This window comes from Equus asinus, chromosome 16, assembly GCF_041296235.1.
Source record: "Equus asinus isolate D_3611 breed Donkey chromosome 16, EquAss-T2T_v2, whole genome shotgun sequence".
NCBI classification, from domain to species: domain Eukaryota; kingdom Metazoa; phylum Chordata; class Mammalia; order Perissodactyla; family Equidae; genus Equus; species Equus asinus.
In genome coordinates this window covers 27,499,033-27,516,868 of record NC_091805.1, presented here as the reverse complement: position 1 = coordinate 27,516,868, position 17,836 = coordinate 27,499,033, and the positions used below count along the sequence as shown (strand labels likewise).

At 41.1% G+C, this 17,836-nt stretch overlaps 1 protein-coding gene across 2 annotated transcripts in view; it reads left to right on the top strand.

Annotated features, from left to right (window-relative positions):
* TGFBR3 (transforming growth factor beta receptor 3) overlaps nucleotides 1–15,625 on the top strand; it is a 187,192-nt gene extending 171,567 nt beyond the window's left edge. Inside the window, exons 15-17 of one of the 2 annotated variants that reach the window (XM_044748975.2) lie at nucleotides 110–145; nucleotides 3,001–3,108; nucleotides 12,177–15,625. In XM_044748975.2, coding sequence (XP_044604910.1) covers nucleotides 110–145; nucleotides 3,001–3,108; nucleotides 12,177–12,295 — 263 coding nt within the window. In that variant the 3' untranslated portion in view covers nucleotides 12,296–15,625. Of the gene's footprint in view, nucleotides 1–103; nucleotides 146–3,000; nucleotides 3,109–12,176 lie in introns of both variants that reach the window. The other variant, XM_044748974.2, reaches the window with a different exon arrangement.
* Nucleotides 15,626–17,836: the final 2,211 nt, after the last annotated feature.

Below are 17,836 nucleotides of genomic sequence, written 5' to 3'. Positions count from 1 at the left end.
ATTAACAAAGAGAAAAGTGTCAGTCTCTGCTGAGATCTTGGTGACCCTTGCTTCAAACTTGATTTCTCTGTGGAATGCATTGTGATTTATGTTTTTATTTCAGAAACAGGTCCAAGCATTAAGGAACCAAGTCCAATTTCTCCACGTAAGTCTTCATGCAACTATTTCGAAATAAAGCCTCCTAGGCTTATATAAGAATGAGCTGGTTATGGAACATTTGCCAAACTTTGAGTTTTGATAAGGAGACTTCTGCTCTCCTCCCTCCCTGCTTTGTCTTGTACTTTCTTTTTCCTTTCCTCTGTCCTTCCTTCATTCTTCTTTCTTTTTTTCTCTCTACCTTTGCCGTTTTTAAATATGAATGTGTTGACTCATTGACATGTCTGGCCTTAATGGGAAGGTAGTAACTTTCTTCATTTAAGAGAGAAAAGTTAATTATTTGCATACTTATATCATTGTGGTCTGAAAGCGTTAACATACAGCTATGGCAGTGGTTTGCTTTCCGGGTCATCAACAGTATTTACCTGCTCAGAGAAGCAGTGCTAAGGGAACTAGTTGCTGTGTCTTCAAGACAATTTCTAGTCCAAAGGAGCGGGGGAGCAGGGCCTTGTAAGAAAAAAAAATAATAATAATGCAAAATGATGCGTTGGAAATTGTCTGGGCTAATTTCATCGCTTTGTTATCCAGAAGAAAACTCTGACCAAGAAATATCTAAGTGTCTTGCGCGTGGTTATAATTGGCATTGAGGCAGAACCTGGGCTTTCTGGCTGTGTATCCAGAGCTCTTCTAGATGATGTTGCTTTGTGAGGAGAAGCTCTGCTTTTTTCTTCCCTAAGACTCTTGGGATTAGTCTCTGTGGCTGACCCCATCACATGCACATAACTGTCAGACTGGAGAGCTCCTTTCTAAAGGACTCTCCTTTATAAACCATTCTGTTAAATGTATTGTTTTAACAATATTGTGAAACAGTATCACGAACCCAAAAAAAGACACATTTGGACACGTTCTCTCATACTTACCTAGTGTGATTTTCATAAATGACATCTCCATCTTTAGAATTTTTTCACTAAAAACTTTTTTTTTTTTGAGGAAGATTAGCCCTGAGCTAACATCTGCCGCCAGTCTTTCTCTTTTTGCTGAGGAAGACTGGCCCTGAGCTAACATCCATGCCCATCTTCCTCTACTTTATACGTGGGACACCTGCCACAGCATGGCTTGTTAAGCGGTGCCATGTCCATACCCGGGTTCCAAACCTGCGAACCCCAGGCCGCCAGATCAGAATGTATGCACTTAACCACTGTGCCACCGGGCCAGCCCCCACTAAAAACTTTTAATCATGCCTCACTTTTGCATCTGTGGGCATTAAAAGGCAAGTCATCTTTTAGTATCTGTCCTACGGACTAGATTAAATTAAATTAGGTTGATGGCTTGGTTTGTCTTAACCTCCAGGGAGTTCTTACTCCTTCTAGGGGATCCCCAGCCGTTTTATAAACTTTGTTTACCCCTTGCCTTTAGCAAGTGAGGTAGTGGTAGCCCCATTTTTCAGAAGTTGAGTAACTAAACACACCAAAGGGCACGTGGCTACAAGAGTAGGGACCAGAATTTGGGAATTTGGATCCTTCTAGGATCTTCTCCACCATAACATCCTTTTCCTGAGCCATTTCCAGTGCTGGGGCTGCTCAAGAGGCACATCTGCCTCCAACTGGATCTTTCACACTGAAGTGAGTTGAAAGGCAAAGAAATTTAATTGATATAGAGATCAGCTGGAGTCGCTTCTGACTGGGGAGGAACATAGAAACAGTACTGAAATAATGGAGAGATCCTGTACCTTCAATTTATGTTAAAAAACCAGAGACCTTAGAAGTTTTATTCTACTAAAAACCCCTCTCCCTTAGAAACTGATTTTAACTTTTTGTAAGTGATTCAAAGAAGGTAGTTCTCTTAAATGAAAGGAAATGTTCTATTTCTGTGGCCTGGAATTAATTTCAAACATAAAAATCTTTGCCAAATGGAGGAACAATTGGTTCTATTTATATGTTTTGCTGACCATAAAAGTGACATCACTCCCCACTGAGAAGTATTTCCGTTCCCCTCATGGAAAGATCACGGTTGGAAAAGTGTTAAAAAGTAGGTTGTTTTAAATGACACAATATGTAATGATTAAGATTGCGGATTCAGTATGAGGAGATCAGTGAAATGCTATAATCCACAGGAATTGTTTATCCTTATTCTGTGTTTTCTCCTTCTCACCCCCTTTCTTCTTGCTTTCATACTTTTAAATGTTCCTGAAAATATGTTTGTAAAGTATTTGAAGTGTGTTTTCTGTGTAGCATCTCACTGTTGGAAGTGTTCAGTGAATAAGAGGCAATGAGTCAGATTTTGATAATGGAAGTTCACCTTTTTTTCTAAAGCATCTTTTTTTTTTTTTTTTTAAAGATTTTATCTTTTCCTTTTTCTCTCCAAACCCCCTGGTACACAGTTGTGTACTTTTAGTTGTGGGTCCTTCCAGGTGTGGCATGTGGGACGCCACCTCAGCATGGCCTGATGAGTGGTGCCATGTCCATGCCCAGGATTTGAACCGGCGAAACCCTGGGCCGCAGAAGTGGAGCACGTGAACTTAACCACTTGGCCATAGGGCCAGCCCCTTTTCCTTAACCTCTGAATTTTCGAGCCACTTTAGCATTCAAATAGGAGGTCCTCAGACTGACACAATGAACCACAGACTTAAGGTTTTACCAAGTTTACAAACCTGATTTTTTGGTAAGTTTGTGGCTCAAAATAAATTGCAAACTGAGGATATCTTAGAAATCTGATAATTTCATTTATCTTTGGGGAAAGAATTTGCAAGTCACAAATACAGTGTATTTTGTTGGAATCCTCATTTCATCCTCACTTCTCTTAGTAAGTGCTCAGCCTTTCTGACAGTGCTTGTGAAACAAAGATAAAATTGCAACATGTGATGCAGACTAACTTAAAGTATGTCTTGGCTTCCCTCCCTTTTAGCAATTTTCCACGGTCTGGACACCCTCACTGTGATGGGCATTGCGTTTGCAGCGTTCGTGATTGGCGCTCTCCTGACTGGGGCCTTGTGGTACATCTATTCTCACACAGGTTAGTGTGACTTTGAATATTAGTTGCTGTACATCCTGTGTGCCTGCCACACAATAGACACTCAGTGTTTCCTTGCATGGATGAATGGATGAAATAACGAACGAGAGAAAGTTCATTCCCATTATTTCCACATTTACATATTTGGCATAAATTGGGTTTTATGCAAACATATTATTTGCTTTAAGCAGCTTTAGAAAAGGAAGGTTTAAACTATTTAAACTATTTATGTTATCACAATTGAGATATTGGTGAAGTTTAGCTCCTAATAAAGCTATTTTGTGGTTAGGATTTAATTAAAGAAAGTTAATATAGACAAACTGGAAATAGAAACTATTCCCCCAAAGCTTAAGACTTCAGAATAGACATATAAATGGGCATGGAGAGAAGAAGGAAGCCAAGGTTTTGTTACCACATCTGCCAAGGGTGCTGAGCAGTGTCCGCCGGATCCCTAATCAATGACTTAAACCAGAATTTCTTGACCTTTTTTAAACCCATTCCATGTCCTCTTAGATAAACATAAAACTCATGTCTTTCTATAAAGTTATTTAAATTTTCAAAATATATTTTCATGAATTGTAAACAAAAATGGTGAAACAAAGCAGTTTATTTTCGAGGTATGCTCCTCCGCCCGCTAGAACTCAAATGCCCCTTCCTCCAGTCCCGAGGCTGAAACATTCTGGCCTGAACTGAGAACCTCTTCTAAGCCCCATACAGACTGCAGGCCAGGCAAGGGGCGTCTAGAGTGCAGAGGGGAAGGAACAAATGGACTGCCCTTCTGCTGCTGCTTTCTTAGGTTCCTTGCAAATAGGGGAAGGAAAGATGTGCATTTTGAGGCACGTCTAGCGAGCTAGCTTTCTTGTTTCTTCCTGGATTCTTGCTCTTTACACTGTGAACCTAGGTAAACTGTCGTTGGATTGGTCTTCAGAGACCAGTGGCAGGCCCAGGCTTTCTGTTTAGAATTTTCCTAATTCTCCATTGAACCACTGAATGCCATGATCTTGGGCCTTACCCTGGGCCTTCCAAGCTGAGAGGATGACTGCTTGAAAGGGGAGAGAAGCACTGAAGGGCGCTGCGAATCCTCATCAGAATCTTCACTTCAAATACTGCATCCTCTGCCTGAGTTCTTTTTGACAATGGCAGAAGGAGAGGAGTGAACCCTTTGGTGCCCAGCACAGAGAAGTCACAAGATCCAGAGCAAAAGTTTAGGAGAGTTTAGTAGAGGGGCTTTGAGTCCTCAAAGTATTGTCCTAACCTTTGAGTGAAGTATATTTCATGTGACAGAGAGAAAATAAGACTCTTAAGTATAATAATTCTGAGGATATACAAACATCTGTGAATCAGTTTAGGAACTTTCTTCCTCATGAACGGTTTCTACAAGTACCAGAAGGGACAGCTTTTAGCAGAGTAGCATCTTAGAGTAAATAATTTTGTCACAGGAATACTGATGTGTTCAGATCACAGACTTACTGTTCTTTGCAACTTTTCCCACTCTCCTGCGTGGCTGTGAGGTTCTAGGGCTGTTGGCAGCTGATGCTGTACGTTGGGAATGAACTTGAAAGTCCTCCAGGAAGACTCCATGGCCCTGAGGATTTGCTATGGGCTAGTCACCCACAGACACTTAACGTGTGCCTGCTGACCCATGACTTGCCTTGGTCATAGCACTACACCCTCAAACCCTGAAAGCTAATCTTAGGCCAGGTAGGGCCAGGAAGCCAGGTCCAGGCAGAATAGGGCAGCCAAATGGCACTAGCTGTTGGCACACCCCACCAGACTCCCTCCCATGAGCCCAGACTCCTCTCCCCAGCCAAGCTCACAAACCTGATAAAAGGTCAAGCCTGGTTTTATGGCATATATGACTGCTCATTAAATTCTGAAGTTTGTTGTTACTGCTCCCCTTTCCCCCAAACTGGAGACTTAAGGTGCAGTTTTAAAGTTTTGTTAATACAAAAATAGGTTTGTGAGTAGATTAAAGAAAAGCAAAACCAAAAACTCTTCTTATGATGGTTTCCAGCAAAATAAATCATGCTGATTTGGAAGCTGAAAGGTTTATAGACACTGTCGTTTGGGCTCTAAACCTGTTAGTATCGCGTGTGATACAGCTTCAGAATGACTTTTTATTAAAAGCTGTAGCCTCTGGTTCATTTTAAAGACTGCTCATAAGGGATATGAGCATCACACAAGTGTGGAAAAGGCTCACTTCAGGACCCAGTTGGAGTTTCCTGTCCAGAACCCCCTCAGTTTCGTACCTGGGTCAGCTAGCAGCAAAGTTAGATAAAAAGAGAGGATAATAATGCAGAGGCCAGTGGGGAGAGGTGTGTATACAAACACTGACTCAGCCCACTCAGTGTCCACAATACCATAAGCCGTGGAACTCAGACCTTATATGGTCTATTTGGGGTTCAGGCGGCATCTGCCTCTATGTCAGAAAGAATCCTTAATTTGGACAACTTCCCTTTGATAATGCTTTCTATTCCTTCTGCAGCACAGAACACAAAACCAAGTCACATGTTTGGATTGTGGATATCTACTTACATACCTGGAATGTGTGTTAGTCTAAAAAAGCTGGGTTCTCACTTTATCACATGACAGCTTTGGACACAATAAGAGAGACTCCTTAGCGCTATATTAACTCTGTTTGGAAAACTCCATTCCTAAGACATACATTCCCCACTAAGATGGCACAGAGAAGAGGGCCACTCGGGGTGGAAATGGTGCTGGAATGGAACCATAGAATCTTCACTCTCCTGGAAGCCTAGCTTAGTTCAGGGGTCCTTAACCTCTAGTCTATGAAGGTCCCAAAAGTCATATGCAAAATTTTATCTGTTGTATTTTTTGAGGAGAGGGGCAAAAGCATTTTTATTTTTTAGTAAAACTTGAGCTTTATCACAGTAGTACATGCATGTAGTTTAAAGGCTGAAATAGTTCTACAAGACTTGATATGAAAAACATGAGCCCTCTCCTGCCCCACCTCCCTTTCCTTGCTCCTCTGAGCACCATTTTTGACTCTTAGCGGATTCTCTTGGACATTAATCCATATCTCTAAATAACATGAGTAAAGTGCTAATTCTTGACTTATCAGCTTTAGGCTTTTTCTGTCCCCCTCCTACTACAGACAATAAAAATTTAGTTCTCTTTCACCTCTGTGCCCCAGTTATATGTTCAAGCCCTTCTTGTCCCCCTATGGCCACCATCCTCCTAATAGAATTATGCTGAAATTTTGGTTAGATCAGTATTTACTGTTTACATTATTCTGACTACCTAAATGCTAATCACATATTACTGTTTTTCCTCACCATTCTGGGGATTCCCTGCACTTCTGAGTTGTGGATGTCCTGTGTCATATATCCCATGTCTTCCTCCTTCGTGGTTTAAAGGGGACCTAAGAGATAAATGTTTTTCACACCTTGCATGTCTGAAAACATTCTCATTTCATACAAACACTTGGTAGATAGTTTGGCAAGGTATAGAATTTTAGATTATAAATAATTTTCCTCCAGAATTTTGAAAGCACTCCTCATTGACTTTTAGTTCTGAAGGTTGCTTTTGGGAAATTCAAAGCCAGTCAGATTCCTCACCTGTTTTTTTTCTTTCTGGAAGAAATTTTATGGTGATTCTCCTTGATCTAAGTGTATTTTCACACATTATGCTGGCCGTTAATCAAGCCCTTTCAGTCTAGAGACTCGTGTCCTTCAACATTGAGTTTTTTTTGCAATTAAACAGACTTTCCTGTTTCCTTCCTGGAGGGCGTAGGTCTGGCTGCCAACCTTCTGGGGGTCCCAACATTCAACATGTAGACACTCACTTAATCCTCCTCTTTCAGTGGTTCTATACTCTCAGCTGTGCCTGGTGTTGGTCATTCCCAGAACCCTCAGTTTCATCCTCTTTAGAGAGTAAACTTCCTGTCTTCCTCCCGGATGAGGAAGGGCAGGGTCCCAGCCCTGTGGAGTAAAGAAGGGGATTTAGAGAAATCTTATTGCTTCTTATACAGCAGTGCAGCCAACTGCTTATTGCCCCATGTTCATCCTCTCTTCTAGGGGTACCCGATGCCACCATTTTCCTGGGTTGGTTCTGTGTTATAACTTGGTTGTTTGTCAGCGTTTCCTACTGTTGGCTTAGGTTCTGGCTCTCTTAAATCTGCTAAGTCAGTTACTACTCACCCATTCCTCTCCAGCTTCCAATATTTTATTACTATTGTCTCCACTCTGGCTTGTTTTCCTCTTGTAGGTTTATGCCTTGTAAAAATCTGTAAATTGTCATTTTGGTAAGATTTTTCCCCTTGGCCTGTGAGTTGGTTGCATATTTTGTACCAATGCATGTCTCGATTTCTTGATATCCTAACTAATGATTTTGCAAGCTCACTCCTGTAGAAAGAGTGAACTAGAATATCTTTAGAGAAGTTTTCAATCACTTTTTATCAATTTCAAGAGTTATCCCTCCCCATTTCCAAGCGAAAAGAGCTTCTTATTACAGGGAAAACTGTGCAGGAGGGGCGGGTCAGATGTTATATTTTACTCTGTGGCCCATGAACAGGATGCACTCAAAGTCTGATGATAGTAAGAGAAGGCAGAGGGAGGCCACCCTCCCTGTGTATCTGTACAATGCTTAGGTGTGGGCTATCATCAGAAATTGGACTTGAAGCTCTAGTTTGTTCAAGTACTAGTCTTGTTACCCGAGATAGATATATTAACCATGTTTCCCTTTAGGGAACACAGAAATGATCTCTACGTCACAGGGTTATTGGAGGCAAGAGTTCTTAAACAAGAAATGCATGTGAAAAGCTTTCTAAACTCCAGAGTCCTACAAAAATGTAAGATATTTAAGGGTGCTCAGATGTGTAGGCAGAAAAATATCAAAGAGTGGAAGGAACATTGTGTTTCACAGAGCAAAATAAAATGCTGAAGTCTTGAATGAGCTGTGCCTGTCCCCATCCCTCGGGCTTCTGTGTGACAATTCTCAGTTGAACACACCGTGTGTTCTTAAAGCAGAAGTCAAGCACATACCCAGGTCCACCTGAGTCAGGTAAGAGCTTTTAATTAGGAGCATCTCTGGAGGCTTCATGTGTTGTTAGAGGTCTGAAGTTTCTTCAAGTCCCAAGTATAGTCCAGGTGAAGAGAAAAATAGCAACAAGATGGGCTAAGGTGTGACAAGAGTCCCATGGATCAGAAAAACGCAGCTAGAGCAGATGGGGAACTTGGTGTGACTGTAAAGAAGGCAGGATCCACTCATTCAGCCAAGTGCTCGGGTTAAGTGAGAGTCAGATGCCCACGGAAAACCAAAGTGCAGGTACAAGCAGGTTGGACCCCCTTCAGGAATGTGGGAAGAAAGTGGTAGGCAGGACATTTTGAGGGATTTTAATTCCTGCCTTGAAACATTTCTCCCTTTCCCCGTAACTTATAACAACATCTAAGCCAACTCTCTTGCAAAGTTTTGACCGCAAAAGGGAAGTCTTAGCTCACAGAGTGGGGAGGGACAATTTTTGAAAATGACAAATAGTGATTGAAAACTTCCCTAAACTAATGATAGTTCACTTTGCTAACAGGAGTGAGCTTGTGAAATAATTACAATAAGGATATCAAGAGAATGAGACAATTGGTACAAAATTGCAACCAATGCCTAACGAAAATATCCTTGTTTTTTTCCAGCCTTAAGTAATATTAAATCTAAATCACCCCCAGGCATATGGTTTTCAATCCAATGCTTAAATATCTCCCGCCAAAGAGATTCTGTAAATTCCCCCTATAACTAACCAATCTTCATAATCAGCAAGTTCTTTTCTGTGTGACCTAAATCCCTGTTGCTGCCATTTAAACTCATTTCCTCATGTTCTGCCCTCAAGGGAAATAAAGGACAGCTGTTTGCTCGTCTTTGCAATAATCCCCTATTGGCAATATTTGCAAACAGTCTTCTTTTTGCTAAATATTCAAGATTCCTCTCACCTTTCTTTAACATTTTTCTGTTGCTGTTTCTCCATAGAGCCTCTCCATGTCACTTCTTTCTTTGATAAAATTTCTTCCCTAGGACGTGCCATTCTGAGAGACAGATAAGAATACAGTTGTAAAGCAGACCACCAGAGAGGTGGCAGGGAATCAGATCTGGACAACTCCATGCCCAGCTAAAGTAATAAAAAAGATTATCCCTTAAAAAATATATTTTTCTGTTTTCTAAAACCGTCTCACGAGTATCTCATGTTCCAAATGCCTCTTTCTCCTGCTCACTCTCTCTCCTCCCCAAATCTCTCTTCCCTGATGTAGTTTTGAGATTTTAGGAGCAAAGCATGAAGACTGAACATATTTCTTCTGATGGCCCAATGTGATGTTTCTAAGCAGGGAGCCTTCCTGGAGCTCCGTACATTCGCTAAGGGGCCTGCTCTGCTTAGCCCTGAGGTCTTCCCTGTCCATCTTCTCCAGAAGTAGGCTGACTGTACTCATCACTCAAGAGACATTTTAGAGAAAGTCAGTGCTCCAAGACATCAGAGGTCACTGTGATAGAGAGCAGAAAACCAAGGGGGCCATCTTGGAAGACCCAGGGGACTCTGTTGGCTTTTTAAGCAGACACATCTGCACATTAAACTTTCTTTGTCATGGTGAATTTTTCTGCAGTGCCACTTCCATCTGACAAAGGAAAACTTTCTCTTAATTTCTCAAAAGAGAAAAGTTTTAACCACCTGGTTATATTGAGAAATCTCATATTTACTTGTGAAAATAGCCACACAGGTAGAAGGGATAGTCTAAAGAAGATACTTTCAACATTTCTGAGCAGATTCTCAAACAAATATTCTCCTTGGCACGTTATTGGCTTAAAGACAATAGATGATTGGGTTAAGTGGATTTGTCCACCTTGGTGAAATGACTCCTGCAGTCTCGAGTACAGGGGGCTTCTTTGTTTTGTTTTGCTCGGGGTTTCATTTTGGACAGTGTTTTCCATTAGCAGCACAAGAGTTTCCAAAACTCTGGAAGTTGAAAGACGTTTCTAATAAGCACTGATTAAAATAAACTGACATGGCAGCAGATAATATTTGGCAAATAGACATCGGAAAGCAAATACTCCGACTTCCTGGGCAGGGAGTGGTACTGGCACTTTTCCTGAACGTGAATAACCGAGTGTATGTCAAATTCTGGGTGAGACAGACTTGTCCACTGTCAGTAGATGAGGCACGGCCATCTTGCGTGAGCTGCCGTTACGCTGAACAAATGAAGCCCAGGTGAGCCAAAAAGGGGAGGTGGAGTGTTGACTTAGCTCCTGCTTTTCTGATGTATCCTTTATTTAAGTAGGGAAAAGGCATTTTTAAAATATGCTTTACGTACAGCCACGTTAGTCCTTCTGATTGATAACATGAGGATCCAGCTGGGTGTGGACCAACATGTGGGTTGTAAGGGGGCTGAATTTTTATTCAGGTCTCTTGAGGTTTTTGGTTTTTGGAGGGTTTTTTTGTGGCCATCAGAATAGCTAAGAGATTTGATTTCCTTCTAGAAATGAAGCTCCCGCTCTGGGGAAAGTGAATTTCTGGCGGAAAGTCATTGTCATTGAGGCAAACTTCCCCACCTTTAATTACATACACTCATGAAGGGTAGAGGGCAATGTTGGGAAGGGTCCAAAATAGATTGCCAAAAAAAGAAGAGTGAAAATACAGTGTTTCTGTGCCTCTGAGGAATATTGACCCCCGTCCCCTCTTTATGCCACCAATCCCAGAAAAAAGATAATCAGAGGAAATACAGCAAGGGCCAAATATGCAACAAGCATAATATAAACGCCCTGAGGTTGACGCAAAAATGTGTGTTGTAGCTGCATGGCTTGCAAAATGGGTGACTGAGAACACTGTAACCAGACCCAGGGGCAGGGGCCGGGGCTACATTTTGCAGAACTGCTTTTTTGGCAGAGGCTTTTGAGGGGCCCCAGAAAGGGAATGGAAGTAACGGGCTAAGTTCCTGTTCTTGGAGGGCAGAGCTCGCTTGCTCGGGTGTTTTGTTTTAATGAAGCTGCTGGAGGGTTGCTTATCTTGGGCTGATAGCTGTGTATTTCAGCATGACAGGAAAGAGGAGGCTCGTTCATAAACAGACCTGGCCCTCTAGGGCCTCCCACATTGGAGGGGGGCACCGCTGACCAGACCTTTATGAAGTTTATGCTCTGACTTTTCAAAGAAAATGCAGTGTTGTCATTGAAAGCCTTGATCACTTTTCCCTACCTAGAGCCATTTTTTGAGGGCCGCCCTGAGGCCAGTTTCGCTGAAGAAAAGACAGCTCCAGAGCCTTTCGCAGTGCTAAATGCAAACCATGTGTGTGACCCAAGCTTTCCTCGCTCGCCAGAGCACTGCACATTTGGCACGAGGAGTGAGTTTAGCTAAAATGCAGTGGGGTGTGTAATGAAAAGCGGGAGGCTTAGTGCGTTAGGAGATGTGCTGCACCCCACAGTGAACCTCAGGGTGGAGGGGGTGTTCCCTGGCAACCACAGTCCCCCTGTGCAAACAGCTAAACCCCTTCCCCAAAAGGTTTTTCTGAGAGCAGGCTCCTCCCACCTCCATTTCTCAGGTAAGTTGTGTGTTTGGGGCACGTGGTTCTCTCTGTTGTAGCTACGGTGAAATATAGGCTTCACCACCCCCATTTTGAACAAGTGCCTTCATAAAAAGGCCCCCATACTGCCTAGGTTCTCTTATATTACGGTTTAAAGGTCTCACCTTCCAAACAACATCTTTATGAGAGGAGCTGGACAGTGTTTCCTGAATACAGGTGCTGGTCAGCTGCATCACACAGTACAGATGCTGGTGGTTTCTTCAAAGGTTGTAGACACTGAAGCCCTGGGGATACTTATCAACTGTCAGGAATCTTAGCCACTACAACTGCCTGTCGGTCAGCTTGAAAGCAGTTCTTTTTTTCCCCATGCAAGAGGCTTTAAAAACAAAAAACACCAGCAAATAAAACAACCTTATGGCATGAGGCCTTCTGGTCTAGTTGCTTCTGCCCATCGTTGAGAAGAACATTAATCAGATAAGATGGCAGAGGAGGAAATGGTCTTTTCAAGAATGCACACACTAACATGCATCTTTCTTTGCGCTTTTTCTTTATTACCCACAGGGGAGACTGCAGGAAGGCAGCAAGTCCCCACCTCCCCGCCAGCCTCGGAAAACAGCAGTGCAGCCCACAGCATTGGCAGCACACAGAGCACGCCCTGCTCCAGCAGCAGCACAGCCTAGCCCGGCCCAGCCACAGCCAAGGGCAGGGCCTGACGGCTCGCGGCTGACACCAGGCTGACACCACGTGTCCAGACTCCAGACTCGGAAGGCTTGATTGTGGTTCCTTTGTAAAGAGAGAGTGAATTTCAATGTAAAGATCACCTATTGTATTCACCCCCACACCCAGGGTTAATATAAATGTGACCCCTGGACTTCTGTAACACACTAGGATTCATGTGAGAAAGCTAAGATGGTGGCCTTCTCCACAAGCCCCTCCCAGGCTTGGGGGTTTTCAATGTGAAACACATGCCAGTTTTTAAAATGCTGCTTTGTCCAGGTAAGAACATTCATAATTTGGGGCCCTCAGTTTTACCCAGACTCAAGGAGTTAGTAACGGAGAACAGCCAGATAGTAGAACCAGTAAGGAAATGTGGCCAAAGATTCTTTCATAACTGAACCAAGACGTGAAACAAAAGAAACGCTTCAAGACTCTCTAAGTGGGTTCCTCCATGTCTGATTTGCACCTTCTGGATGCACACTTCTCACCTTGCTGCCACAGCCTGTGGGGGCCGATGTGTCAGCTTGATGGGTGCTGGCCTCAGGGACTGCATCCTGACACACATCAAGGCAACATTCCTTTCTTGTGCCCTGGGCCAAAACCAATGCTGATTACCTTATCAGCTTCCTCCTTCTCCCCACACTTGCACACTGACTGCAAAAATGTCTTAATGCAAATTTTGTATTTCTTTGTAGGCGTATAGAAATTGAAAATGGTCAAAATCTGGGACTGCAGATTTGTGCCCATTTATGACATCATATTCTGATAAATTAATATTAAACTGGGGTAAAATTGAGTTGTAAAGTTGAGGAGGAATTTGAACGGTGATTACCAGTACAAGTATATAATATGTCATCTGGCACATTCGTTTTCTCTGTTGAACAAGAGAAAATTCATTCCCCTTTTAATAATGTCCTGTGCCTTCAGAGTTGGAACTTATTCTTAAATATATTTGGGAGAATTAGTGTTTCCACTGAAAACATATCAGCCTTTTTAATAGTTCCTTTTGTAAAAACCAAGCTCTTATAAGATGCAAATGCATGGCAGATCCTGTTGGATTTATTGGTTATCTTAACAGTGTCACCAATTCTGCCAAGAAAGTGCTGAGATAGGGAAAAGGGCACTCATGATTGCTTTAGTTTTCTTGCCTTAAATATATCCCAAACTCAAAAAGGATTTGAGGTGAATTTCATTAAAATGGAATAATATGATGCCACTCTGCAGCTAAAATAAGCTCAACTGATACCTCTATGTTAAAGAAGAATGCCAGAGGGAAATCTGTGTGCCAAATCATTCACTACTGAGGACAGCTTCATTGCAAATAAATAATTACTCGTTTTCCAGAATTCCCCCCAAACGACTTAGAATTCTACGGATAGCATAGGCTAGATTCTACCCCAAAATATTCATAAGCAAATCTTACTGCCCTTAAAATAAGGAAGTCATGTCTGGTTCTCTGTGAATAGAACCTCAAGTAGGAAATGGTGATGACACCCAAGATCTGAGGGCCGTGTCAACCAGGGACACAAATAGGGGGCAATTGATGATCATTGTTATCTAATCATAGAGTAATAATACTCTGATTGATTATATAGGTATAGACATTCAATCAGGATAACTTTTAACCAAAACAGATTACTTGAGAGCTAAGATTTCCAGGCTATCTACATTGATAATTTTCCACATACAAATGAAGATAGGAGATTACAGAATTTTTTTCCTTCAGTTAACTTTTTTTAACATAAAGGTATCAGAGTGGAGGACCTAGATTGCGCTACCTGTGTTTGAAAATAATGCGCTTTGCCTAACCTTCAGCAGAATGTATTGTATTGGCATATTCTATGTATAAAAATGTTTAAAGATGTCTTCAAAGAAGACTAGAGTCTTTAAGTCACTTATAGCTATATTTTACTACAAAAATTTGTGTATAAGATATATTTAAGTGTTTTAGATAAATTTAAGTTACTCCATATGAAATGTTTAATTTCAGTTACTGTGAATTCTTTTGATCAGTTCTTTGCTTTAAAAAAAAAAACCCTTTACATCCTGCTAAAAAGAAAATTAGCTATTAAGAGATATTAAAAGATCGAATTCATAGATGGACAGGGTTACAACCTTTTGTAATATATTTAAATGTATATTTTTGAGAGAGATGCTACATTACCAATGATTTTATAAATAATTTAAAGTTAATTTACAAATTTATAGATGCAAACCAAAAGATTTTAAAAGAGAAGAAAAAAGTCAACCTTTATTTGTTTGGGTCTTACTGTCAGAAGTATTATTCGAGTCAAGAAATCCATGTTGACATAACCTGATCCCATGTTAATTGGAGAGTGAATGTCATTAAGTATTTCTGAAATGTTTCTGAAAAATGAACATTTAAAGAAAAAAATCTCCTTAGCTTCTTCTTACAGCATTTCCAGTTGCTTCATACTTCACAGTTTTAATACAAAGTACAAGCTCTACTTTATAACACGTTCTCCAAGTTTTTAAAACTACTATTATATTCCAGATAAACTCTTCTATCCGCAGTCTTTTGTTACTTCTGCAGGCTACACCCTTAATTTGCAGAGGCCGTTTTATTTTGTTGTTTGATGCTAAAGCCGTTGTTGAAATGCTCTGAACTCCAAGGCCGATTGTGGAAGATCCTATAGCTTTTTCGCTCTGTGTGCTGTTTACCAGCTGTTACTCTATTTTGAAAGTCAGAGATTCCTCCTGTCTAAGCTGTTTCTATAGCATTTTCTAAACAAACAAACAAAAATGGTCTTTTCCTTGTCTGTAATGAGATTGTAAACCTATTTCCTTCGTGTGCTCTGTTGTGGGCATGAGTGTGAGCGTGTGTGGTGGCGCGCACACGCGTGCCAGCGTTTTTGTACTATAACTACCTCATGGTTTGCGTGCTGGTTGTACTGCTGGTTGTGTTAACAGAGCACATTTTGTTGGGTGAATTGTGTGTGTGATTTTTTTCCTGTTTGTTTTAGCTGGGGGTTGTTCATGAAACTGACAGATGTTTTTCTGAAAAGGACTATTATCAGTTTCCAAATACAGTACTTCTCTCTTCTGGTTTTTCCTGAATGAGCCTGATTTTGTTGCTGTTTTTCATCATCTACGAGGGTAAAAAGAGTACCCTTAAAATCCCTGTGGCCAGTTTGAACACCCTTGTTGGATTCTTTTCTCTGTTCAATGTGTCGGCAATTTTGTGAACATGCTTAGATGTATGGTTTTGATATCCACAGTTTTAAGTCCTTTATCTGTGCATAATAAAAAGATATATATCAATTATTAATATATATCTTGTTTGGTCATCATTAAATTCTACCCTTAAGTGATATAACCCTTTTTCATTGTGACTTTCTCCTAAATGTATCATCTGCTACAACTGTGTGGAGGAGGAGGAGGGTGGAGGAAGGCCAAGAGAATGCTCCAGGTTCACTAGACCAGCGGGATGGGGTGGACAGACCAGAGGAGAGCACAGCAGAGCTGTCAGTCTTCTCAGAAAAATGTGGCAGGAGACCCGGAAGTGGGTGGTAGGAGACCTGGAAGTGGGTGGCAGCCCTGGAATCCATTTCTAGGCTCTCTCTCAATCTCCTAGAGGCAAGGAAAGAGAAATAATATGTATTTTGGCTCTACTATTTTCATCCCCTCCAAATAGCCCAGTGCTGCTTCCAGCTTTCTCTATCAGTATGGCACCGCCATCTTCCAGTTGCCCAAGCCAGAAACCTGGGAATCAACTTGACTCTTCTTTGGCTCCCACACCCCCAAATTAGTTAATCCAAGTTTATGCTATCTTTGGAATATTTCTCCAAACCACTGACATATTTCCACTCCTACTGCTGTTACCCAGAATCCAAGGCCCATTATCTCTTGAGCTGAATTACTACAACAGTCTTAAGTAGTATGCTGACTTCTCAGTTAGCTCCTCTCTAATTCTTTCTCCACCATGCAGCCAAAGGAATCCTAAAGACTCAAATCCTGTGACTTCCCAACTTAAAGCCTTTAAGTAATTCCCCCATTAGCATTCACGATAAAGTTCAACCTCCTAAGCATGGTTTTAAGAGAATAATCTGCCTACCTTCCCAGCTACTTCTCTCTCCTCTCTAGAGCTCAAATTGTATGTGGCATGCCCCCCCAACACAGACACAAATTTATATTATGAAAACAATAGTTTTCTTTTACTATCAAAGATTAAATTATAACATTAAATGTTTTTACAAACTGCACACTCATATCCCTACCTTCTCTTCCATTTTTGACAATTAGTGATTTTAATGATTGAAACCAGACCTAAGAATATGTCAAGGCCAGCAGCCCACCCCTCACACCTTACACATAGGTGCTGACACAGCAGGAGCAGTGTGAGGGGCTTAAGAAGCATCTCACTATCAAGGGTGGAGTCCTCCTTACAGATGAGAGTCCAGCCATTTGTCAGTACCAAGACTATGCCCTGGAGCCGGCTCCTTTCTCAGAGGATAGACCGAGGAATTGGCAAGTCAACTAATTTTTCTGCCATTAAACGCTCTACTGGAGCAGAAACCTAGGCAATCCATAAAAAGGGCCTCAGAGAGTGGATTAACTACCTGAAATTGTATGTAAAATTTTTCATAGTGTCTGGACTTTTTCTGTTGTTTTGGAGGTTTTTTGTGTATGTGAGAGACAGTCCATAGCATTTTTGTAGTCACCTCTTCTAATTTAAAACGATTATTTTTTTGAAAACACAATTGATATATATGTATAAAATGAGTGCAAACAAAACAGATAAATGTAGCAGTGAAAAGGCCCCCACAATCCTCCCACTTAGAGATAATACTGACTTAGTGGATGTGTTCTCAGACATTTCTTTATGTTCATATCAACATGTCCATGTCACTATACTAAAGAAGATTGTATTATGACATTTGCAACTTGCTGTTTTCACATAGCATACCTTCCTATCAGGCTTGATAACATGAGTGCTGATCATCTCTTTTTTACTATACTTTCCTTAAATTGTCAGAGTAAAACATGGTCATTGTAGGAGGTAAAACAAAGTTATTTGTCAAAGTTCTTTTCCACTCTCTCCAGTCACTTCTCTAGAGGAACTGATGTTAACGGCCTTTTTTCTAATTCAAATGTATTGACGTGTTCACAAATAGCGTAATTTTTGGTTTGTTTACTAAAAATGGGATTGCTATATACATACTCTGAAACTTACCTATGTCCCTTAACATGGACCTCCCTGTAGTTAGTAGATATAGAACAAATTTATCCTTTTTAATGGCTATATAATATTTCATATAATGAATTCAACCAATTCACTAGTGATGGACATTTAGAAATGATATTTTCAGAGTTTTGCCAAGATGCTCTGCTGCAGTTAATATCCTTATATTTATGTCCTTGCACTCTAGTGCTTTAAAGCAAAAAAAAGTGACAGAGTCACAAAGAGAAATGGACAAATTCATCATCACAGTAGAAGCCTTCAACATGTCACTCTCAGAAGTGGATAGATCAAAAAGATTTGG